Source organism: Bubalus bubalis, chromosome 9 (assembly GCF_019923935.1).
Source record: "Bubalus bubalis isolate 160015118507 breed Murrah chromosome 9, NDDB_SH_1, whole genome shotgun sequence".
Classification (NCBI taxonomy): domain Eukaryota; kingdom Metazoa; phylum Chordata; class Mammalia; order Artiodactyla; family Bovidae; genus Bubalus; species Bubalus bubalis.
The window spans coordinates 106,001,951-106,024,702 of record NC_059165.1 but is presented as its reverse complement, the minus strand read 5'-3'; the positions used below and the strand labels follow the sequence as shown (position 1 = coordinate 106,024,702).

Genomic DNA, 22,752 nt, shown 5'->3' with positions numbered 1-22,752 from the left:
ATACCTGAGGAAACAGCCAGTGCGAGGGCCCTGGGGCAGAACTGCTTGCTGTTGGAGAGCTACCTCCAGCCATGAGGCCAGTGCAGCTGGAATGGAAGGAGCAAGGTGAAGAGAGGAGGCCGTGAGGGTGGGTTGAGTCACAGTGAGAAGGTGGGCTTTTACTCTTGGTGATGGGAGCCATGGAAGGCTGTGAGCAGCGGAGGAGCAGGTAGGTTTCCTCTGGCCTCTGTGTGGGGTAAGGAGGAGGCACAAGGGTGGCCAAGGGTTCAGTACGGCTGTACAGATGCAGAGACTTGACTGGATTCTGGAAATGTCTGAAGGTGGAGTGAATTGGATGTGCTGGAAGACTAGGGGTCGGGACAGGCAGTAAGGGAAAAGAAGAGGGATGGGGGTCCTCTTGACCCCTCTCTCTCCCATTTTCACCTGTGTGCTTGAAGGCCAGGTCAGGCTAGTGGCTGTATGGAACCCAGCTGGGCTCCTGCAGGGCCCACACTCATTCTTTAACTCTGCACCTTGAAGGGTGGTGGGAGGACTCCTAGGTAGGGGGAAGGGAGGGGCACAAGTGTACAAGAATCCCGGGGGCTGGAATGAAGGCTGTCGGTGGCAGAAGAGACGATGTCCTCAAGAGGTGACCTTTGGGGGCTTTGGACACAGGGCCTGGTGGGTGGATAATGGAAGATCACCAGGGGTGGTCCCAATGAAGCAGTGGTTTGGATTCAACCCAAGTGGCCCCCCACACACCTTGGGGCACCCACTCCCTTGGCCTCCCTGAAGGTCTGTTAACCTGCTGCAGTGGCCTGCCGGGTCCTCAGGGGCACGGAGAGCAGCAGGTGGCCCTCAGGCCAGGACATGGTGAGGCGTGAGTGTGGGACAGGGCAACAGCGACAAACTGGAGGGCCTGGGAAAGGGAATCGCAGGTCCCGGGTGCGGCGTGCTGGTTGGTGTTCGCTGTGCCCCATGTCAGGGACACAGCCTGGTGGGGTGAAGGGGCCCAGGGTGATCAAGGGCATGCAAGCGGGGACGAGGGATGGGGGCACGGGGCCGCTCCGGTCCTTCTTGGGTTCAGGCCTGGCGGGCGGCAGGCCAGATGCCCGTTCCACCTCTACCCCGCCCTCCCGCGCCTGGGTTTCCTCCACTGGAAAACGAGCCCGAGCGCTGGCCCGCCTCCAGGACGCGGCGCGACAACGCCGGGACTTGTACACCGGAGGTCGACGCCACCGCTGCCTCCGAGGGACCCAGCTACCGCGCGCCCCGAAATCGTAAACGCCGCGCCCCGTCCCTGCGGGGCGGAGCTAGCGCCGGTCCCGCCCCTTCGTCCCAAGAACTCCCGCCAGCGCGCCCCCCGGCCCAACTGCAGCGCGTGACGCGGGGCGCGCGGCTCCGGCGGCCACCGTGGGCGGGCGCAGACTGCCGGGGCGTCCGGGAGCGGCGGCATGGCGGCGGCGGGGTCGGCGGGGCCCGAGCCCATGCCGAGCTACGCGCAGCTGGTGCAGCGCGGCTGGGGCAGCGCGCTGGCGGCGGCGCGGGGTTGCGCGGACTGCGGCTGGGGGCTTGCTCGCCGCGGCCTGGCCGAGCACGCGCACCTGGCGCCGCCCGAGCTGCTGCTGCTGGCCCTCGGCGCGCTCGGCTGGACCGTGCTGCGCTCGGCGGCCACCTCGCGCCTCTTTCGGGTCAGTGCTGCTGGGGGTTAGGACATGGGGGCCCCCGGGCTGGAGGAGCTCGGGCCGCGGAATCGTGGGCCGCCGCGTGCCCTATCGGTCAGGAAGGAGTGGGAGTGGGGGTGGATGCGGGGGTGTGACCGGGCAGGGGAAGCGTGGGACGTGGGGACCCCGAATCGGGTAGGGTGTTCAAGATGGGGAACCGATCCGGGTAGTGAGGCACAAGGAGGCCCCGGGAGGTGGGAGGGCCTTGGCTGCTGCGCACTCTTTCGGACCCGGTGGAGCCGGAGACCGAGGAGCGGAGGACACAGGAGGAGAAGGTTCGGCGCACAGGGGCCTTCTGCGCCTTGCTTCTCCGGGTCGTGCGGGGCGCTCTCCGAACCGTATTGGTGTCCTGGGTCGGTGCGGCGGTGGGACTGGCTTGTCCGCTGCTACGGGGAAGAGGCCGGAGCTGCCCGGTCGCTGTAGCTCGTCTCTCTGGAATCAGCGCCACCCTCTGATCAAGGGCTGCAAAAGCCGAGGCTCCCTGACGACGCCGCGTTCTCAGTCTTTGGGAGAGATCGCGCGGCCTGGGTCCTTACAGCCGGACTGTATGGCCCCCAAGGGGTCGCGACCGAACTACTGAATTTCCGGCGAGCCTGGGAAGGCCCCCCCCCCACACCTGGAGAGTGACCGGGGGTGACATTGGTGCCTGGACTCCCTCCCTTCCTTGGGGAGGGGTCGCTGCTGTGGGAGCTTGTGGGAAGGCGTTTGGACTCATCGCTGGGCTGTGACTCCCCTGAGGACCAGCTAGGGTCACTCCGCCCGTCTGACCAGAGCTGGCAGGGGGTGCAGGGACAGAGTGCCCAGAGCCAACAAAGGGGCCTTTCTCTGCTGGCGGGGAAGAGGCTGGCCCTTGTTAAGTCAAGGCTGCTTGTCCCCACCCCCATCTGACCCACATGGTGGGTAGAGACCCCAGCCACCACCCTGCTCCAGGGAGGGGGCGGCAGGCATGACGAGAGCCCTTCCATATGTAAGCTCTGGTCCCAGTCTGGCTTTGTTGCTTCCCCCACCTTACTAGTTTCCAGCTGGGAGGTGGGAGGTCCAGGAACACCAGAGCCTGGGAAGGGGATACGGTCACTTTGGGACTACCAGGCTGGAGCAGGCTTCCTCCTCACTTCCTGAGGGAGCTGGGTAGGGGACAGCAAGGTCACAGCGCCCCCACTTTTGGAATCCCCGGAGGTCTGGCACTCACTCCAAATTTGTGGCTCGCCCTTCCCCAGAAACGGGTGGAGGGGCTGCCTTGTCCTCCAAAGCTCATCTTTTTGGCAGTTGTCTGGTTGCCAGGGGTTACTGGAGCTGGCTCCAACTGTCTCCATGGCGACTATTGGTGCTCCAGCCCCCTCAGCCTCGCCTCCGGGAAGGGGGCGGGGCTTGGCCGGCCGCTGTGGAGCCCCGCCCCCAGGGAGATTGAGGCTCTGCTCCCAGGACTCCAGGGGCTCTGAGCCCCTTAGATTCCTCCACGTCTCACCGTTGCATGTCCCCACTTCTCTTGTGCCTTCCCCGATGTCCCTTCAGGTCCCATCTTTGATGTCCTTTCCCTCACCCTCTTTCTTCCTCTCCTGCATCCTCCCTTCCTTTGTCGCCCGGCGTTCCCAGGTCTTGCCCCACATCCCTACGCCATCTTCCACAGCCTTTTGTTCCTCTCAGGTCTCCCCAGATTCCACCTCTGAGGCACCCCCTTCCCCTCAAGTTTCTCCCCTTGGCGATCACTGGGTTCCAGCCCCCTGTGTCCCCCACAAATGCCCCCAAATTTGCCTCCATGCTCTCTTCACAGGTTCACCCCCACCGCCCCTTCCAAATCTTCTCTTTAATCCTCCCTCCTCCCTGTCATACCTCCAGCTCCTATTGAGACCCCCCACCCCCAGTCCCCTGGACTGACCCCACGATCTCCCTGGCTTTACAGCTACATGTCCCCTTCCTCTGCTCACAGCCTCCCCTCACGTTTCCTCTCAGGTCTCCCCCATCACTCCCCTCCCCAGGCCACTGACTGGACAGCTGGGCACTAAGTTTAGCTCTTGGCAGGCACTCATGGGCTCTGGTTACGTTCCAGGAGGCTGTGGGGACCTGGCCTGGGGAGTCCCTGGGCTTCGGTTTCCCTTCCCTGGAGGAGTGGACCTGGGCCCCCAGTGCTGATGGCCCACCCACCTTCTCACCCATAGCCCCTAGCCAAGCGGTGCCGCCTCCAGCCTAGAGATGCCGCCAAGATGCCTGAGAGCGCCTGGAAGTTTCTCTTCTACCTGGGCGCCTGGAGCTACAGCACCTACCTGCTCTTCGGCACTGACTACCCCTTCTTTCATGACCCACCGTCCGTTTTCTATGGTAGGGCCCCTCCCAGGGTGGGGCAGGTTGGGGGAGGGCTCCATTCGGGACATAGACACTCATGAGACATCCCATACTGGACATCAGCCCTGAGACAATGGCGATCAAGGGGCCTGTGGGCCAGGAAAGGGGGCACCTGACCCTGTGTCAGGACACAGGGAGACATCCTAGAGGAGGGGTACCCCTTGTGTGGGCCCTGGCAGTCAGTCCGGCAAGTGGAAAGGCCCTGGGGCTTGCATGAGCTCGATATGTAAAGATGAGAGGAGGATGGGCAGGAGCTTGAGTTTCATCCTAGATGGGGTGGGTTTGTGGATTATAAGAAACTTCTTCTGGCTCCCAGGAGATGAATCCTGGGTAAGAAGGGGAGCCGGGCCCAGAGGGCAGGCGAAAGACCAGTGTGGCTTGGACCAGCTTGGCGAGGAGGTATAGGTGGGGAGAAGTGGCTGCATCCATTGAGTGGATTCGGTGTGGAAGTCTGCTGGCCTGCGCTCTGGGTGGGGGGTGGGCAGGAAGGTGACTGCAGTGTCGTCTGTCACCACCCGGCAGGCTGATAGAGAACAGTCTGCAGTGAGGGTCAGACTTCGCTCCCCTTGTGCTGACCACACAGGCCATGTGTCTGGGACACGCATGGGCGTGTTTCCTGCCGTGTGATATAAACATCCTGAGAGGGTTCCTGTGGCACCAGGGAGCCGAGCATGGAAGCCCTGTGTGTCTGTCTTTCTGGGACCCTGCTGTCCACAGGGCACTTTTCCCATGTCATGCATCCCTGGGGGGAGGTTTTAGTTGTCATTCGATTTTCTGAGAATGAACTGTAATTGAACTTTCTCAAAGTTTCGGGCATGGACTTGCCTCTGGCTCCTCCTTATAAATTATTCTGTGAGACCACACTTGCAATTTAGCTACTTGTTTGGGTGCACATTTATTGAGCACCTACAGTGTACCAGGTGCTGTTCTGGCACAACTGGGCAGGTCAGAGAAAGGGCCCTACCCCTGTGTTTTGGGGTAGCAGACCTTGAAATAGCAAGCCTGTTAATGGGGACAAGTACAGATGAGAAATCCTGAGTGAGGAGAGGAGAGGGGATATGGGGTGTCTGGGAGGTGGGAAGAAGGGCATTTTCTACAGGGATGGGGAAAGCGTTAGCTAGTGTCCTACTCTTTGTGACCCCATGGACTATAACCCACCAGGCTCTTCTGTCCGTGGAATTCTCCAGGCAAGAATACTGGAATGGGTAGCCATTCCCTTCCCCAGGGAATCTTGCTGATCCAGAGACTGAACCCAGGTCTCCTGCATTGCAGGCAGATTCTTTACTGTCTGAGCCACCAGGGAGGCCACAGGGATGGGAATGGTCCCACCAAAGGTGACTTCTGTGTGGGGACTGGGAGGAGCCGGGGGCAGATAGGAGATGTAAAGGCTACTGTCAGACAGACATGCTACTGGCTGATCAGAAACAGCAAGGAGCCCAGTCAGCTGGGGCAGGGGCACTGGGGGCCTTAACCAGAGGGCGGAGAGCAGAAGGTGGGGCATCGACAGGATGACTTGAGGGGCTGAGGGCGGGCGCTGGTGTCTGTGGCCAGAACAGGGCTGAAGCCAGGAGAGAAGTGGTTAAGAACTGTTTTAAGGGGATTCCCCCTGGTTGCCCAGTGGTTAGGACTCTGCTTCCACTGCACAGAACACAGGTTTGATCCCTGGTTGGGAACTAAGATCCCGCATGCCGCTCGGCATGACCAAAACTAAAAGAGAGAGAGAGAGAGAGAGATCATATCATTAAGAAATTTTTTGAAAGCAGAATTGATAGGATTCACTGCCAAACCAGAGGTGGGTGTGAGAGCAGAGGAGGGTGGGGCTGATGCTGGGGTCTAGGGGCGTGGAGGTGGGGCAGGTTTGGGGAGACCAGGAGCTGATCCTGGAGGTCAAGGATGGGGATGAGGCGAGGGTGATGTGGAGAGTCCAGAGCAGCAAGGGAGTGTGTGTGGAGATAAGGTCAGAGGCCAAGGGACAGAACCCAGCCCTGCCTGCCCCCCTCCAAATGTGCCAGGAGGTACAGACGCAGCCTGGATGGGGAATTATCTGCTCCCCATTTCCCTCTACCCCAGATCCGGGGCCCAAGGCTGGAGAGGGGATGCTCGCTCCCCACTGTACCAGTCTTGCCGATGCGATAGGTGGAAAAGTGGGTGTCCAGTTTCCACAGAGGGCGCCTCTATGTCCCTTCCTTCTCAAGAGGGACAGAGGCGCCTGGCAGGTGCGGGGTGGGGGGCTCCCTCTGCTGACTGCAGCGCTGCTACGCGGCTGCACACACGACGTGCTGAGAGAGCCTCCTAAGACTGAGTTCGGCTGCAGAGTCTCGGGAGCCCTGGGCGTGTTAAAGTTGGGGTGAGTGATCTGTCGGGTGTTTGGTATTCTTTTAATTAGTTACGCATAACAAAGAATTAACTATTTAATTTTATTTATTAATTATTTGGCTATACCATGTGGCTTGCAGGATCTTAGTTCCTTGGCAGGGATTGAACCCATGCCACCAGCAATGAAAGTGTAGAGTCCTAACCACTGGACTTCCAGGGAATTCCCAGAATCAATGGATTTTAACCAGTCACAGAAAGACAAATATTGTGTGATTCTACTTATATGAGGCACTTAGGGCTTCCCTGATAGCTAGGTTGGTAAAGAATCTGCCTGCAATGCAGAAGACCCCAGTTCAATTCCTGGGTTGGGAAGAGTCCCCTGGAGAAGGGATAGGCTACCCACTCCAGTATTCATGGGCTTCCCTGATGGCTCAGATGGTAAAGAATCCACCTGCAACGCGGGAGACCTGGGTTTGATCCCTGGGTTGGAAAGATCCCCTGGAGGAGGGCATGGCAACCCACTCCAATATTCTTGGCTGGAGAATCCCACGGACAGAGAAGCCTACCAGGCTCCTGGGCTCCTTTGTCCATGGGGTCACGAAGCATCGGACACAACTGAGCGACTAAGCACAGCACAGGATTGTCAAGTCCACAGAGACAGAAAGTAGGATGGTGGGGGGCAGGGGCTTGGGGGAGGGGGAGCAGTGGGAGTGTCCAGTGGGAACGGAGTTTCAGTTTTACAACATGGAAAGAGTTTGGGGATTGGTTGCACGACACTGTGAATATACCTAGTGCTACTGAATTTAAAAGTGGCCTAGATGGTACATTTTATGTTATATATATTTTTAGCACAATTTTTCAAAATTCACCATTTTGAAGTGAGCAAGCAATTCAGTGGCAGTTAGCACAGTCAGTGTTGTGCAAGCACCATGTCTGTCCAGTTCCAGAACATTCCATCTTGCCCCAAAGGAGACCCATCCCCATTAGCAGCTCCCCATCCTCCCTTTTCCAGCCCCAGGTAAGCACTAATCTGCTTTCAGTCCCTATGGACTTGCCTGTTGTGCTCATTTCTTCTACATGGAATCATTGGTTTGTGATTATCTGTGACTAGTTTGTGTCTGGCTTCTTTTACTCAGCATAATGTTTTTGAGGTTTATCCACGTTGTAGTGTGTTAATGTTTCTTTCCTTTTTGTGGCTGCACAATATTCACTGTGTGAATTTATCCCATTTTGTGCATCCCTTCACCTGCTGATGGGCACTGGGGCTCTTCCCCTTTCCTGCCATGAACATGGGTATAAAGGGCCCCTGTCTTCATTTCCCTTGGCTGTAGGCCGAGTGGGCTTGCCAGGTCATGGGGTCTGTGTATTCCCAGCCATCGAGGTGGCTGCGGGGAGAACGGACCGTCAGGCAGTCAGGAACTGGCTCTGGAGGCCGGGAAGCTGGGGCAGTGCTGGGAGGAGATGGCAGTGCCTGGTCCAGGGCGGGGGTGGGGGCAGGGACCAAGGAGGGACCCTCCGAGAGGGGCCCAAGTGGATCTCTGTTGCAGGAGGGGCTGGGGCACAGGCAAGGCTTGTCACTGGAGGAGGCAGCTAGGGGATAGGGCTCCAGGGGGACCTGAGTCTAGCTCCAGGTCATGGAGGCAGAGGGTGGGAACAGGAGGCCTGGGATGGAGCCCGTGGAGGCCATTTCAGGGGTGCAGTGAACAGAGGAGCTGCAGACAGCACGGCACAGCCCGGAGTTCTAGGTCAGATCAGGCAGAGACTGGTGATGGGCTGAGGAAGGGAGAATGGAGCTGGTAGAAGTAGCTGGGGGTCGGAGTCACTGGGAAGGCTCAAGACGGGAGTGTGGGTGGGCGCATGTGTCGGGGGTGGGGCGGGGGGTACTACAGGAGGAGGGGAGGTGGAGCCGGGCCTGCTGTGCAGGAGCACCCACACTCATGGGCACTGGCCGGCACAGCGAGGCAGGTGGCACCTCCATCAGTCTGGATTTGCTGAGAGGGTCTCGAGCAAGCCTGGTGAGTAAGAGAAACAGGAAGGGGGCCTGGGGCAGAGTTGGAAATTCTGCACAGGACTGATTCCAGGGCTGCTGTTCAGTCGGTCAGTCGTGTTCAACTCTCTGCAACCCCATGGACTGCAGCACACAAGGCCTCCTTGTCCCTTACCATCTCCCAGAGTTTGCCCAAGTTCATGTGCATTGAGTCAGTGATCCCATCCAACCTTCTCATCCTCTGTCACCCTCTTCTCCTCCTGCCTTCAGTCTTTCCCAGCATCAGGGTCTTTTCCAATGAGTCAGTTCTTCGCATCAGGTGGCCAAAGTACTGGAGCTTCAGCATCAGTCCTTCCAATGAATATTCAGGGTTGATTTTCTTTAGGATGGACTTGTAGGAGTCAATTTGAGGGTAGGAGCACCTTTTTCTGTAGATCTAGAATTGGTCTAAACGGTAATGCCTATTCTTAATGATGGGTGGAGAGTGGGTAACAGAAGGCCAGTGACCAGCACACCTGCAGAGACACGTGGCACCCGCCTGGCTTGAGGGGGTGAGGGGGGTCACTTGGGGGTCCCAGAGGCCCTGTGAGTCCCTGACGGCATGGTGCGGCCCTCCCCAGACTGGAAGACGGGCATGGCAGTGCCACGGGACATTGCAGTGGCCTACCTACTACAGGGAAGCTTCTACGGCCATTCCATCTATGCCACGCTGTACCTGGATGCTTGGCGCAAGGACTCAGTGGTCATGCTTGTCCACCACGTGGTCACCTTGGTCCTCATCGTCTCCTCTTATGCCTTCCGGTGAGTCCAGGGGGAGACAGGAGGGTGGAGGGTGCTGGCGTGAGCAGTGGCAGGAGGCTGGCACAGGACAGAGGCTGATCCTTGGGTCAGGCATGGGAGTGTCCGTGGGGGAGGTTTCTGGAGAGAGACTCTAAAGTGATGGGGTGAGACAGGTGCAAAGAGGCCCCCCTGCCCCCACCCCATCTGTGCCACTCTGACCTCTCCTAGATGGCACCCTTGGCCGGGTCACAAAGCAAGTGTTTACTGAACACCTGCCATGTGGCAGGTGCTGCTGGGGGTGCGACCATGAGCCCGACAGACAGACCCTGATGTTCCAGAACCCGCTGTGGCCACCATATGTGGTCACGGTGCTTCAAGGCAGAGCCTGTCCAAGCCACAAGCTGCTGTATATGTAAAAGCCACTCTGATTCCAAGGCAAAGGAGAGTGAAAATACCTTGCTATCCCTTTGTTACCTCATTTGCATGTTGAATGACAATATTTCAGATATACTGAATTATTTAGAATATATTATTAGAATTCATTTTACCTCTTCCACTTTATTTTTTTTTTAATGTGGCTGATAGAAAATTTAAAACAAAATTGGGATTAGCAGGTGTAAATACTTACATATAGAAGGATTAAACAACAAAGTCCTACTGTATAGCACAGGAAACTATATTCAGTACCCTGTGATAAATCCTAATGGAAAAATATGAAAAAGAATACACACACACACACACACATATATATGTAAGAATGTGCTTAGTCACTCAGTTGTGCCTGACTCTTTGCGACCCCATGGACTGTAGACTGCCAGGCTCCTCTGTCCATGGGATTCTCCAGGCAAGAATACTGGAGTGGGTTGCCATTTCCTTTTCCGGGGATCTTCCCAATCCAGGGATCGAACCCAGGTCTCCTGCATTGCAGGTGAATTCTTTACCAGCTGAGCTACCAGGGAAGCCTTTATATATATAAAAATACATATATATAAAACTGAACCACTTTGCTGTACAGCATAAATTAACACAATATTGTAAATCAACTGTACTTCAATAAAATTTAAAAAATGACGACATATACAGCTCATATTCTATTCCTATTGGACTAGCTATGCCCTCCAGCACAGTAGCTGCTGGCCATGGGTGGCCTTGTTAATGTTAATTAAACAAATAAAATCACACATTCTGTACTTCAGCGCCAGTATGTGGCTGGTGACTCTGTAGCTGGTGACTGGGTCTCAGACAGTGCAGGTTTAGAACATTCCTATCATTCCTGAAAATTCTATCAGACAGCCCTGCTCTAGAGGGTAGAGTCAGATAACATCCCCTCACCCCCCAAAAAAGCCCCACATTTATCTGAAGGTGATAACTGGAAAATTCGAGTGGAAAGATGAGGACTGCTGAGGTGTGGGGGGTTGGGGGTGACAGGTGAGCAGAGACTGAAGGGCGGTGAAGGAAGGCTCCAGGAACACCAGGGATGTTAGGTGGTGAGCACAGCCTGTGACTGTCAGGAGCCTGAGCTGTCAGGAGGATAGAGTGGGGACGGAGATGTGACCGAGGCACACGGCCACATCCAGGCTGGACTCAGGCCGCTGGGCCACGCAGCTCTGAGGGGTTGGGAGCGGGGCTCCAGGCTCCTGCAGATCCTGGTGGGGACCCAGCCCGTCTCAGGCAAGCCTGCAGATTGTGGCCGTGTTCAGGTTAAATGTGTAAACCTGGGAACATCAGCGAGGCAGTCGTGTTTAAAGTTTGAGGGGTCTGGACATGTGAGGGTCAGGGGTTACAGAGGGGTCAGGGGTCACGGGTGGGGTTACCCGTCAGGAGGTGAGGAAGGATCAGAGAAAGTACTTCCAGAGAGGTTCCTGAGTCACGAGGGACAGGGTGAGGGCCTGGGTGGGGCTGCCACAGGGTGGACTCGGTCTGGGTGCTACTGCTGACCTAGCCCCGTGAAGGGATGGGCAGGGCAGCCGGGCCAGGGAGGATGGCTCTGAACCCGCCCACAGGAAGCCTGAGCGGGGCGGCCAAGGGGGCCTGTGCTTGGGAGCCTGGGTGTGGGTAGGGTCCTATGTAACTGGTCCTCTCTGCTCTCCCGCTCTCCTCCCCAGGTACCACAAGGTGGGCATCCTTGTGCTCTTCTTGCATGACATCAGCGACGTACAGCTGGAGTTCACCAAGCTCAATGTCTACTTCAAGTCCCGCGGAGGCGCCCACCATAGGCTGCACGCCCTGGCTGCCGACCTGGGCTGCCTCAGCTTCTGCCTCAGCTGGTGAGGGGAGGAGGCGGGCCCAGTGGAAGGGGCGGGGACTTGGTGGAGGCGGGCGAGGCCAGGTCGGAAAGGGGGTGGGGTTTAGATGAGTGGGCGTGGCCAAGCCAGAAGAATGCGGGTCCCAGAGACGGGGTGGGCCCGGCAGGGAAGGGGGTGGGGTTTAGAAGGGTGGGCGTGGCCGAGCAAGGAGAAAGCCGGTCCCAGAGACGGGGTGGGCCCAGCAGGGAAGCGGGTGGGGTTGGTGAGGTGGTGGGGCCAGTTGGGGACTGGATAGGGCTTGTGGGAAGGGACAGGGCCAGGCCGGGGAAGCAGGTGGGGCTTGGTGGGGTGGGCAGGGCCTTGCAGGGCAGTAGGCGGTGCGAGTCGGGAAGAAACAAGTGGGCTGGAAAGGACAGAGCAGGAAAGGAGACAGATGGGCAGGAATGAACAAGGGTGGGGTAAGGAGACAGGGACAGATGGATGATTCCAGCCGGGACAGGTCAGGCACGGGGTGGGGCCATCCTCCGCTTCTCCCCCACAGCCTCCCCTCCCTCCTGCAGGTTCTGGTTCCGCCTCTACTGGTTCCCGCTCAAGGTCCTGTACGCCACGAGCTACTGCAGCCTGCGGTCGGTGCCTGACATCCCCTTCTATTTCTTTTTCAACGTGCTCCTGCTGCTGCTCACCCTCATGAACCTCTACTGGTTCCTGGTGAGTGGACGCCCGCAACGCCTCCCCACCTGGCCCTCCTCAGATGCCTGTCCTGTTCCGGTCCCCGTCCCTGAGGAGCCCTCCAGGTGCAGGCCCTTCTCACACAGGTCCAGTGAGAGGGCCACGTTAGGCAAGGGGCAGAGGGCCTGTGGCAGGAGCAGACGGCGGTCAGGAGGCGCAGGGCTCTCTTTTCACCTCTGCCTTCCCCTCCCACAGTACATCGTGGCTTTTGCTGCCAAAGTGCTGACGGGCCAGGTGCGGGAGCTGAAGGATGTGCGGGAATATGACACGGCAGAGGCCCCGAGCCCCAAGCCCCGCAAAGCTGAGTGAGTTTGGAGGGGCCGGTGGCCCCGGTTCATTCCTTTAGCTACCTCTGTATGATGGAGCGCGCGCTGAGGGCGGGCCCTGGAGACGCGGCGGCGGATGAAGCCCAGGTGGACGCTGTCCCCCACCCGGAGCCTCCATTCAAAAGAGAGACTGCAATAAAGGCATGGACCATGTAGCTACAGAGTTAGACGCTGTCGGAACAGACAGCGAGGAAGGTGGGGGCAGAGAGGTGCCTGGTCGGGGCAGAATGGTGAGGGGTGACATCAGGGTCTCAGTGGCGGGAACTGTAATGGCCAAGCCCAGTGGTGAGGGGCGGCCGTTGGCCAGGACTGACAACAGCCTCTAAGCAGGTGGCAGTGGAGGTGGGGGCAGGGGGTGCTGTGGGCGCCAGAGCCTGCACTCTGTTCATGCTGATACTCCCTGGCTTCAAGGTCCCTTGAGGCAACCACTGGTCAGCCAAGCAGGAGATGGGGCTCAGGGTTTGGACCCAGGTGGGAGCCATAGGGACGGAGAGCAAAAGGGACCTCTTGAAGCTTTCTGGAGGTGGGCCTGGGGACTTCCAGCCCTGGGATGTGAGCCAGATGGCACCCAAAGCCCCTGGCCTAGAGGGGCCCCAGGGGTGAATGGAGGCAGGCTGGGGTGACCAGCCAGGTCCAAGGCATGCAGCACCCCACAGGCAGTGTGAGGAGTGGTTGAGCAGCAGTGAGGTGGGGGAGAGGGGACCGCTGAAGGCCCCCAGGGTGCTTCCCAGCAGACCTCTGATTTGACCCCTGGGAGATTGTGAGGGACCAGGCTGGGCAAGATGGTTCCCTGGAAGCAGTGGGCTCAGAGTGCAGTGACGCATGGGTCAGCATGGGCAGTGAGGAAGAAGAGAAAAACAGACTTGAGAAGGGGAGCAGAGAACTGGGGGATGGTCAGAGCCTGGGGTCGAGAGAGGAGTCAGGCCAGGGAGCGGGGATGGTGGACACAAGAGGTCTGGGCAGCAGGTGAGGTCATCCCAGTGGTCAGATCCGAGGTGTGTTGGAGAACTCACCAGACTTGCTCTGGATGTAGGTGAAACAGAAACAAAAGAATCAAGGACGATCTAAGACCTCTGGCTTGAGCTGCCATTTACCGAGATGGGACTCAGGGCAGGGCCATGTGCACCCATGGGGGTGGGAGCTGGGAATCTAGTTCTAAGGGTGTTGGATTGTCCGTGTCCAGCAAATTTTAGTTGGGAATTACACATAGAGATCGGTGAGGTCTCACCAAGCAGTCTGATCAACCCTCAGAGGCTTCTGGAAGGAAAGCACTTGCTTGGCCAAGTCTGAAACTCTGAAAGCTATTTCTGCTGTAAGACAGTGAACTCCTGGAGAGCCCAAGGCAAAGGGAAAGTCAGACCCCCTAGCCGCACCCCATTCCCTGCTCTGTCTCCCCTAAGAATGTCCAGCCAGAATGTAGGTTGGGAGGCTGGCACCTCCAGCCCCAAATGACAGCATTCCCACTAGGATGGCAAAGAACAAACTCCATACAGAGATGACAGGGGACCAGGGAATGCTGCCCGATCCCTAAGGATAACTAGAATTAGCACAGTTGAGTACAAAACAAGATGGGATAAAAAGCAATGAGAATGTGGGATGTGCCACAAAAGAGCTGGTCGGGACACCTCAAAACTGTCAGGTCATGGAAAACAAGAGACAGAGGAGCTGTCCTAGCTCAGACTGACTGAATGCAGTTGTGGAATCCTGGACCAGAAGAGACATCTGTAGAAAAACTGGTGAAATTCAAATAAAGTCTACTGTTTAGCCCATCGCAGTGTCCCCAGCGTTGGTTTCTTAGCTGTGACAGATGCACTGTGGAGATATGAAATGTCAGCATTTGGGGAAGCTTGGACAAGGCCTGCCCTGGAACTCTTGATGCTATCTCTGCAAATCTAAAAATTATTCTAAAGTTGAAAGTTTATGAAAAATGTAAAAGACCCGAGAGACCAGTCAAAACAGCATCGGACGTTCTGTTACTTTCCTGGGTCTGCTGTAACAAAGTGCCGCAAACCAGGGGGCTTAGAACAACAGAAGGTTCTTCTCTCACAGTTCTGGAGACCAGACGTCTGACATGAAGGTGTCAACAGGAGCCACAGATTCTCTCTGAAGGTCTAGGGAAGGGTCCTTGCTTGCCTCCTGCAGTTTCTGGGGCTCCTCTTGGCTTGTGGCTGCATCACTCGAGGCTCCATTTCCTGTCTCCACAAGGTCTCTTCTCTCCAGCTCTTCTCTTCTAAGGACGTTTGTCATTGCATTTAGACCACTATCATCTCTTTGCAATTTCCTTCACTTAATTACCTTTATAAAGACTCTTTTTCCAAATAGTCACATTCACAGTTCCAGAGATTAGGATGGGAACTTTTTATCTTTTTAGGGACCACTGTTCAACCTACTGTAGAAGTTGTCTCCAACAATTAGATACAGCTTAAAGGAGAATCAGTAAATTGAAAGCTGTAGAGAAATTATCCAGAATTCAGCTAAACACATGGAAAATATGACAACTCGAATGGTAAGAATTACCTGGCTGAGTTCTAAGAAGAGACAGACAGGAAAAGAGAACAATGAGAAGACATAACGCTGAGAATTCTTCCAGAAAGTGACAAACCATAAATCATCAGTAGGATGAATAAAAAAGCATCCTTGCCCCAAACATGGGGCTTCCCTGGTGGCTCAGATGGTAAAGAATCTGCCTGCAGGGTGGGAGACCTGGGTTCAATCCCTGGGTTGGGAAGATCTCCTGGAGAAGGGAATGGTTACCCACTCCAGTGTTCTTGCCTGAGAATCCCATGGGCAGGGGAGCCTGGGAAATGTGAAACAGCCACAGAAAAGAAGAGATGACCTACAAAACAGTGACGGACTAAAGCAGCAAGGGAAGCTGGAAGACTATGGAGTCAGATACCACCTCCAACGCTGAAAGAAAGTAACAGGAAACCAGGGCTCTTGTATACAACTTGAAAAACAATTACTCAAGAGAAAAGATACCTGTTGGCTTGAATGAGATCCTGGATTTTGTCCCCAGCATCCCCATCAAGAGAGAGAGAGAGAGAGGAAAAAAAAAAGAATATCCACAGGAACAAAAATTAAGAATGCTTACCACTTGCAGATCTTCTCTACAAGAATATTTCAGAAAACAAGAAAACTATACCCAAGAGATACATCAGCAGAGAAACTGACACATATCTGGGTAAAATTCTTTTAAATGCCTAATCTCAGAGATTTAAAAGAATTAGAGCTGGGACTTCTTTGGTGGTCCAGTGGCTGGGACTCTGCGTTTCCACTGCAGGGTGTGCAGGTTTGACCCCTGGTTGGGAACCAAGATCCCACATGTTGCACAGCCAAAAATTAAAAAAGAATCACAAAGATGCCATGTTTGGGTCAAGCTTAATAAAATAAAATAAAAATAAATGCCATGCTCTCCTCTGGGGGATCTTCCCAACCTAGGAATCAAACCTGCATCTCTTATGTCTCCGGCATTGGCAGGTGGGTTCTTTACCACTAACGCCACCTGGGAAGCCCCAGGGGATTACCTTTGGGTTATCTATGTTAGTCGCTCAGTCGTATCCAACTCTTTGCAACCCCATGGACTGTAACCCATCAGGCTCTTTGGTCCATGGGATTTTCCAGGCAAGAATACTGGAGTGGGTTGCCATTTCCTTCTCCAGGGGATCTTCCCAACCCAGGGATCAAACCCGGGTGTCCTACATTGCAGGCAGACTCTTTACTGTCTGAGCCACCAGGGAAACCAACTATAGTGAGTACTTACGTTAACACTATTAGGGTGTAAAGGGGAGAATGGAACAAAAAACAGGCATAACAAATACAGAAAAGGAAAGTTAGAAAAAGCAGAATAAGTAATGCAAAATAGAGCTCAGAATCTCAAATAATAGGCATCCAAATAAACCCTTATGGAATCATCAGGACAGTTACGAGACTGGGCTTTTAAATAAACCCACTTCTGACCTGGTTAAAAGACTTCAACTCCAGGATAAAATGCAAGTTGCAAGTAAAGGACAGGAAGAGACATTCGGGTGTAACCTTTGATCTGGAGGAATCTGCACAGTGCAGCCCTAAACTGTGGCGAGAGGGGACCCCGGGAGGTTAAGTCCATGCTCCCCAACAGGCGGCTCGGAAGCAGGAACAGGTGTTCTTTTCTGTATTTTTAAACTTAATGTTTATGACGTATTTTTGTCCGTGCTGGGTCTTAGCTGCTGCTCAGGCTTCTCTAGTCACGACGAGCAGGGGCTAATCTCTAGTCGTGGTGCTTGGGCGCTCGTTGCGGTGGCTTCTCTTGCTTCAGAGCGCGGGCTCTAGGGCGCACAGGCTCGGTGGTTGTGGTGCGTGAGCTCAGTCGCCCTGAGGCATGTGGTATCTTCCCAGTTCAGGGATCGAATCCATGTCTTCCTGCACTGGCAGGCGGATTCTTTACCACTGAGCCATCAGGGAAGCCCAGGGACAGATGCTCTTTTAAAGCACAGAACGCTGATCAAAATTGAAAAAAAAAAAAAAAAAAAAAAACCAGGCCACAGGAGCAACCTCAGTTACTCAGAACCGGGATCACGCAGACCATGTATGATGAGAAAATTCAGTTAGGTCTGGAAACAGTAAGAAAACAGCGACTGAGAATCACTTGGAAGGACTCCGGAGTGGAAGAACAAATCCTGTGGCAGGGCGGCACCGATGCCTCCCTTGCTTCTGCTGGTTCTCTCTTCTGATCCGCCTCCACGGGACCCCTCCTGGGCCTCCATCTTCGGGCCCCTGCAGTGACCCCCGCTCCCTGGGCACAACCTCGGCCTGAAGCCCCTGTCATCCTCTCAGGCTGCTGGGACCGCCGTTCATCCAGGCCCCTCACCCCACTCTGGCTCTGCTGACTTGCCAGCCCCACCTCCCCAGACATTGGCCTTCGCTGCGCTCTCAGCAGGCCCTGCTGTATCTTAAGAGCTGAGACCCACGTCTGGCCACAGCAGCCACGTGGGCCAAGGGTCCTAATGATGCCGGGGTGGTGCCTGCGCTCCTGGGACTCTCCCTTCTCCTCGGCCACCAGTGTCTTCATCATCGTCCCCTCACCTGATGACTGGCCCCCGTGTCCCCGGGAGGAAGATGTCCACCCTCTTGCCTGGCTGGCAGTTTGGTAGCTGGTCCATCTCCTTCTGAAGCCACCGTCTGGGCCACCGATGTCTACCCCCTTGCCTGCTCAGGGACATTCTGATCAAAGAGAGAAGCCGCTTCTCTGCCAGTCTGGCCAGCATCTTCCCCACCCCATCCCCCTTTACAGCACAGCACCCCGCTCCTCTCCCTTCCCAAACCCAGCTCCCTCTGGGATCTTTCCCCCGTCACCCACTGAGACCACTCCTGTCTGCTCCACTGATGCTAAACAAACCTGGTGGTCCCTTAAACCCCTCCCCTTTTTAAAAACAGTTTTATCGAGATAGAATACACACACCATGCAGTTTGCCCATTTACTATGTAGAATTCAGTGTTTTTGGTCCATCCACAGGGTTGTGCAACCCTCACCACGGTTTTAGGACATTTTTGTCAGCCCCGCAAAAGAAACCCCATACCCAGCCCGACCTCTCCTTTTGCAATCGCCAGTCTGCTTCTGCTCCCCACTTTACTTTCTGCCACCTTCCTGCTCATGTGCCTGGCTTCTCCCCCACCAGGGTCACTGAATCCAACCCGACTTCCCAGTGCCTCTCCCAGCTCCCAGTGCTGCTCTGAGCACCATTCTCAGCACCTTCTCAAATATCCAAAATCAACCCCCAGCCCCACTCCCAAACTACCTCTCCTGTACATTTGCCCATCGCAGCTGACGGCAACTTAAATTGAAAACCTTGCAAAACCCTCGAGAGACCCCCTTCTCTCCCTTCTCCTTATCCGCAAGGAAATATCCAGAAACCCCCCTGGGTCCCTGCCTGTCCACATCTCCCTCCAGCTTCCACCCTCACTCTGATTTTTTCTTTCCCTGCAGTGTTGCACTGAGGCTAAAAAAGTGTAAATCTGATACTGCAGAGAGGCCATCCTGCCAGAACTGGGTACTCCCCTCCCCCCACAAATACTAACACTGTTTTTGAGGAGGGAGGGGACACGTGGAAGCTTGTGCAGAAAAACCAACCTGAATCACCCCAGGAAAGCTCTGATAAAAAGGTCCAGGGCAGGGAATACAGATCCTTGGAGGTATTAAACCTTCTATAAAAGTATAGGAATTAAAAACAGCAGGAACAGAGCTGAGCCTATCAAACTTTAACAAAGAAGGAACCCCGGGAGGGAAGAAGTGTCAGTGGGACGCTTCCTTGGTAACCATCTTTATCTCACATCAGCCCCCAGCACAGACTTCCAAAAGATCAAAGATGTCGGTGCAGAAATGAAGGCTGTGCAATCGAACAAGAGCAGAAACGAGAGACTGTGTCGTCCAACAACGAACGGAACTATGAGAAGACTCGAGAAGCCAGGAATCCCACCTATGCTCTGTCTGAAGGACCAACAGGCAAAGCCAGAAGCTATGGGACAGATGGGTGGTCCACAGGGGGCTTATCTCTGATCTCCTAGATAAAGGACTCCTGTGGTGGCAGTGAGAGAGCAGCAACCCACGGAGAAGTGGGCTGAGGGGGAGAGTCGTGCTCCCAGGAAGGGACATCCAGGGCTCCAGCCCAAGGGAAGAGCGAATCGCAGTGACTGAGACCGTCTCCTCGGGAAAGTCCTCATATGAAAGGGTGTGTGGGCTAGAGTGCTGCACACACCAGAGAGCTGCAGAGGGCAGTAATCCACATACGTCTGTGAGCATTCTCAGGAAAACTAGTGGATTGTTAGGAGTCATCCAGTCAAACTGAGTTTGCTGTGCTTTCTGATTCTAGATCATGAGAATATATTTGTTGTTTAGTTGCTAAGTCGTGTTCGACTCTTTTGCGATCCCCTGGACTGTAACCCACTAGGCTCGTCTGTCCATGGGATTCTCCAGGCAAGAATAAAGTGGCTTGCCATTTTCTTCTCCAAGGGATCTTCCCAACCCAGAAATTGAACCCACATCTCCTGCATTGGCAGGCAGGATCTTTACCACTGAGCCACCAGGGAAGCCCAAGAATGTATTACTGGCTCAAAAAAATACATTTGTGTGTAAGCTGGACTGTAGAACTCACTTCAGCAGAGACTGATGGATCGATCATGTGCAAAGGCATGAAGAGTTCTCATACATGGGAACAGGAATGGCCAATGGCCATGACCATTAGGCTGCAGTGAGGTCCATCTTGGCATCAGCAGACTGGCAGTTAAACAGGGTGTAACTCTGAGCAAGGGCTGGAGGAGCAGTGAGGAGCAGGGCAGACCTGTTGGGTCCAGTAAGGTGGGCCTGGGTAGACCCCTCAGAGCGCAGGTCCCCTCCCAGTGGGGAGCCCAGAGATCTGTCACTAACACAGGCAGGGAAGATGGAATTAAGGAGAGTGCCAGGGCACATGGGTGCCATCTCAGCTGCACCATTTGGAAAATTGAAGTGCAGGAGCACACATCTTTCTAGACAGTTCAAAAGATGCAAACCGTGCACATTGTTTAGAAGTTAGGGGTCTTTCTGTGGGATCTCAAGCTGGGCACTTATAGTATTGATTCTTTTTTAAAACACTACATAACCTGTTTTAAGGACATGGAAGCAAAATAGGGGCTGTGGCAGATGTAGACAGCAGGCAGTGGATGGAGAATCGTGGCCTGGGAAGCCTTTCTTGGTAAGGCTCCTGGAGGTGGGTAGGAGCCTGCCCTGCTGCAGTGGGGTCGCAGGGGGCTCTGGTCAATTCTGCCTCCTGTGGAGGCAGAGGTCCAGGTCCTGGTTCAGGCAGAGTTGGTAGGTAACTTGCCCTCCAGCAGCCGCGGGTGGCTCAGGAGGTGGGGAGGGGAGAGAAGGGTTTAATTGTGGGGAGGAGCGGGGACCACTCGCCCAGCAGGCAGATGGCAGGGTCTTTTGGCCTTGTGGGCTGGGAGGAAGGGTGGAGGCGGAGCTGGGAAAAGAGATGTGAAAGGCTAGGAGGGCGGGACAGGGGTTGGGGGCGCTCCGCAAGGGCGTGGGGTCCCCAGGCTAACCTGGGCCGGTTCTGGCTCGCAGGAAGCCGCTGAGGAATGGCCTGGTTAAAGACAAACGCTTCTGAACCCCTCCACCCCGGCCTCGCCGCCCAGGACCCAGTCCCGCCCAACCTCGCCCTCGGAGACCAGCCACGCGGCTCCCCAACCCGCCCCAGGGACCCTAGCCCTACCAGGCCCCGCCCCCTCTCCCACCCACTCCTCCTTGGCCACTCCCTGGACCCCTGCCCCGCCCCCTGGAGACCCCGCCCCCGCAATTGGTCCCTATTCGGCTTCAGGATCGCGGCCACACCCCCCGGGACCCTGACCCAGCCCAGATCTCTCCAGGGACCCTGGTCCCGCCCCCAGCCCACAGGTCAGGGAGCCCGACAGGCCCTGAGCACTCGCCCGGCCGCTGCCTGTGAGGAAGATGCCACCTCTGTGCCGCCGTCCGGGCCGCCGAGTCCTTCTCCTCCTACTGGCCCTGCTATTGCCCTCATCACCCCCGGCCTGCGCTCCCGCGCCCCCGGGCCCCGCCGCCGCCCTGCTCCAGGCCCTCGGATTGCCCGACGTGCCCCGGGGCGCCCCCGAATCCCGGCCCGTACCCCCTGTCATGTGGCGCCTGTTCCGGCGCCGGGACCACCAGGAGGCCAGGGCGGACCCGCGGAGGATGCCCCCGGGGGCCACCTTGCGGCCGTGCCACGTGGAGGAGCTGGGGGTCGCGGGAAACATCGTGCGCCACGTCCTGGACCGCGGTGAGTGGGGTCTGCGCTGGCGGCGTGGGTCTGGGAGGCCGAAGAGCCCTGAGAATCCCCACCCGTCCCGTCCAGCCCGCAAGAAACCTGGGCTTCAGTACTCCATGAGGTCCTGGGCGTGGACACCTGTGGGGACAGGGGATGGGGGACAGCGAAGGGAGCGGTCCGAAAGCCAGGCTCTTCTACTCCGAGCCGGGCCCCCTGGCTTGCAGCTGAAGCCCTGCCCCCACTCCATCACAGCACCTCTGCCGCTTCACACCACTTGATGCCTTCCTGCTGATGCCACCCCGCCCCAGCATCGGTTCCCCTGGCCCCAGGCGGGCTTTCGTTCATCCCCCACTCGCCAATCTCCACCCCCCGCCCCCGCACGCGGCCCCCTGTCTGCCGAAGTCCCCAACCGCGGGTTGACGCAAACTGGGTAGGGCCTCTTCCTCTCAAGTGATGCCCTGCCCCCACCCCCTGGCGCTTCACAGCGCTTGACGCCTTCTAACAGACGGTGCGCCCCCACCTTCGGACGCTCACCTTTCTCTGCAGTCCCCAACCCAGGCCCCCCTCGTGGGCCAGCCAGCACCGCGAAGGGACCCAGCGCCAGCCAAGCCCTCTCCCTTTCTTCCCAGGAGCCGCCGCTCGCCCCCCGGAACCCGCCTCAGCTGCAGGGCAGTGCCCTGAGTGGACCGTCGTCTTCGACCTGTCGGCCGTGGAACCAGCCGAGCGCCCGAGCCAGGCCCGCCTGGAGCTGCGCTTCGAGGCTGCGGAGGCGACAGCGGGGACGACTGGCGGCTGGGAACTGAGCGTGGCGCCGGCGGGAGCGGGCCTCGGGCCGGTGGGGCTCCGCCAGGTGGTGCCCACCCTGGGACAGCCGGTGCGTGCTGAGCTGCTGGGCTCCATCTGGGCCCGCAACGCCTCGGCGCCCGGCAGCCTCCGCCTGACGCTGGCGCTGCGTCACCGGACCCCCGCGGCCTGCGCGCGCCTGGCCGAGGCCTCGCTGTTGCTGGTGACCCTCGACCAGCGCCTGTGCCACCCCTTGGCCCGGCCGCGGCGCGAGGCCGAGCTCCCAGTGGGTGGTGGCTCTGGGGGCTCGTGTCGCGCACGGCGGCTCTACGTGAGCTTCCGCGAGGTGGGCTGGCACCGCTGGGTCATCGCGCCTCGCGGCTTCCTGGCCAACTACTGCCAGGGCAAGTGCGCGCTGCCTGCGGTGCTGTCTGAACCCGGCGGGACTCCCGCGCTCAACCACGCGGTGCTGCGCACGCTCATGCACGCGGCCGCCCCCGGCGCCGCCGGCCTGCCCTGCTGCGTGCCCGCGCGCCTGTCGCCCATCTCCGTGCTCTTCTTCGATAACAGCGACAACGTGGTGCTGCGGCACTACGAAGACATGGTGGTGGACGAGTGCGGCTGTCGCTGAGGGGCGGGCGGGGCGGGCGGCGGGGTGGGGGCGGAGGTTAATAAACTCCGTGGTCCGCGCAGCTGGCCCCTCTGCTCTTGTTATGTGGCCCGGGGGGTGGGGGCTGGCAGCCACTGACCATCACCGTTGACCACGAA

The 22,752-nt window shown here is 57.1% G+C and overlaps 2 protein-coding genes across 4 annotated transcripts; both read left to right on the top strand.

Moving 5' to 3' along the window:
* Nucleotides 1-1,174: 1,174 nt before the first annotated feature.
* Nucleotides 1,175-20,643, top strand: CERS1 (ceramide synthase 1). Of its 3 annotated transcripts, XM_044948357.2 has the most exons (8): nucleotides 1,175-1,670; nucleotides 3,860-4,019; nucleotides 8,967-9,147; nucleotides 11,232-11,393; nucleotides 11,933-12,080; nucleotides 12,297-12,406; nucleotides 18,739-18,905; nucleotides 20,505-20,638. In XM_044948357.2, exons 1-8 carry the CDS (start codon nucleotides 1,434-1,436, stop codon nucleotides 20,513-20,515), a joined length of 1,176 nt encoding a protein of 391 aa, XP_044804292.2. In that variant the 5' UTR covers nucleotides 1,175-1,433; the 3' UTR covers nucleotides 20,516-20,638. The 3 variants fall into 3 exon arrangements, with proteins under 3 accessions (XP_044804292.2, XP_006058076.3, XP_006058078.2); XM_006058014.4 differs by lacking the exon at nucleotides 20,505-20,638 and having other exon boundaries at nucleotides 18,739-19,305; XM_006058016.3 differs by lacking the exon at nucleotides 18,739-18,905 and having other exon boundaries at nucleotides 1,181-1,670; nucleotides 20,505-20,643.
* A 245-nt stretch (nucleotides 20,644-20,888) lies between these two features.
* On the top strand, nucleotides 20,889-22,676 carry GDF1 (growth differentiation factor 1). The gene is made up of 2 exons (XM_006058017.3): nucleotides 20,889-21,213; nucleotides 21,831-22,676. The coding sequence occupies exons 1-2, from the start codon at nucleotides 20,889-20,891 to the stop codon at nucleotides 22,613-22,615; spliced, it is 1,110 nt and encodes a 369-aa protein (XP_006058079.1). The 3' UTR covers nucleotides 22,616-22,676.
* The last annotated feature ends 76 nt before the right edge of the window (nucleotides 22,677-22,752 follow it).

Excerpts from the sequence above, each read along its gene's own strand:
- CERS1 (XM_006058014.4), top strand. The coding sequence starts at position 1,434 with ATGGCGGCGGCGGGGTCGGCGGGGCCCGAGCCCATGCCGAGCTACGCG. Across the intron at positions 1,671-3,859 it reads CCACCTCGCGCCTCTTTCGG|CCCCTAGCCAAGCGGTGCCG; the intron begins GTCAGTGCTGCT and ends TCTCACCCATAG. Across the intron at positions 12,407-18,738 it reads CCCAAGCCCCGCAAAGCTGA|CCCCCAGCACAGACTTCCAA; the intron begins GTGAGTTTGGAG and ends ATCTCACATCAG.
- GDF1 (XM_006058017.3), top strand. The coding sequence starts at position 20,889 with ATGCCACCTCTGTGCCGCCGTCCGGGCCGCCGAGTCCTTCTCCTCCTA. Across the intron at positions 21,214-21,830 it reads GCGCCACGTCCTGGACCGCG|GAGCCGCCGCTCGCCCCCCG; the intron begins GTGAGTGGGGTC and ends CTTTCTTCCCAG.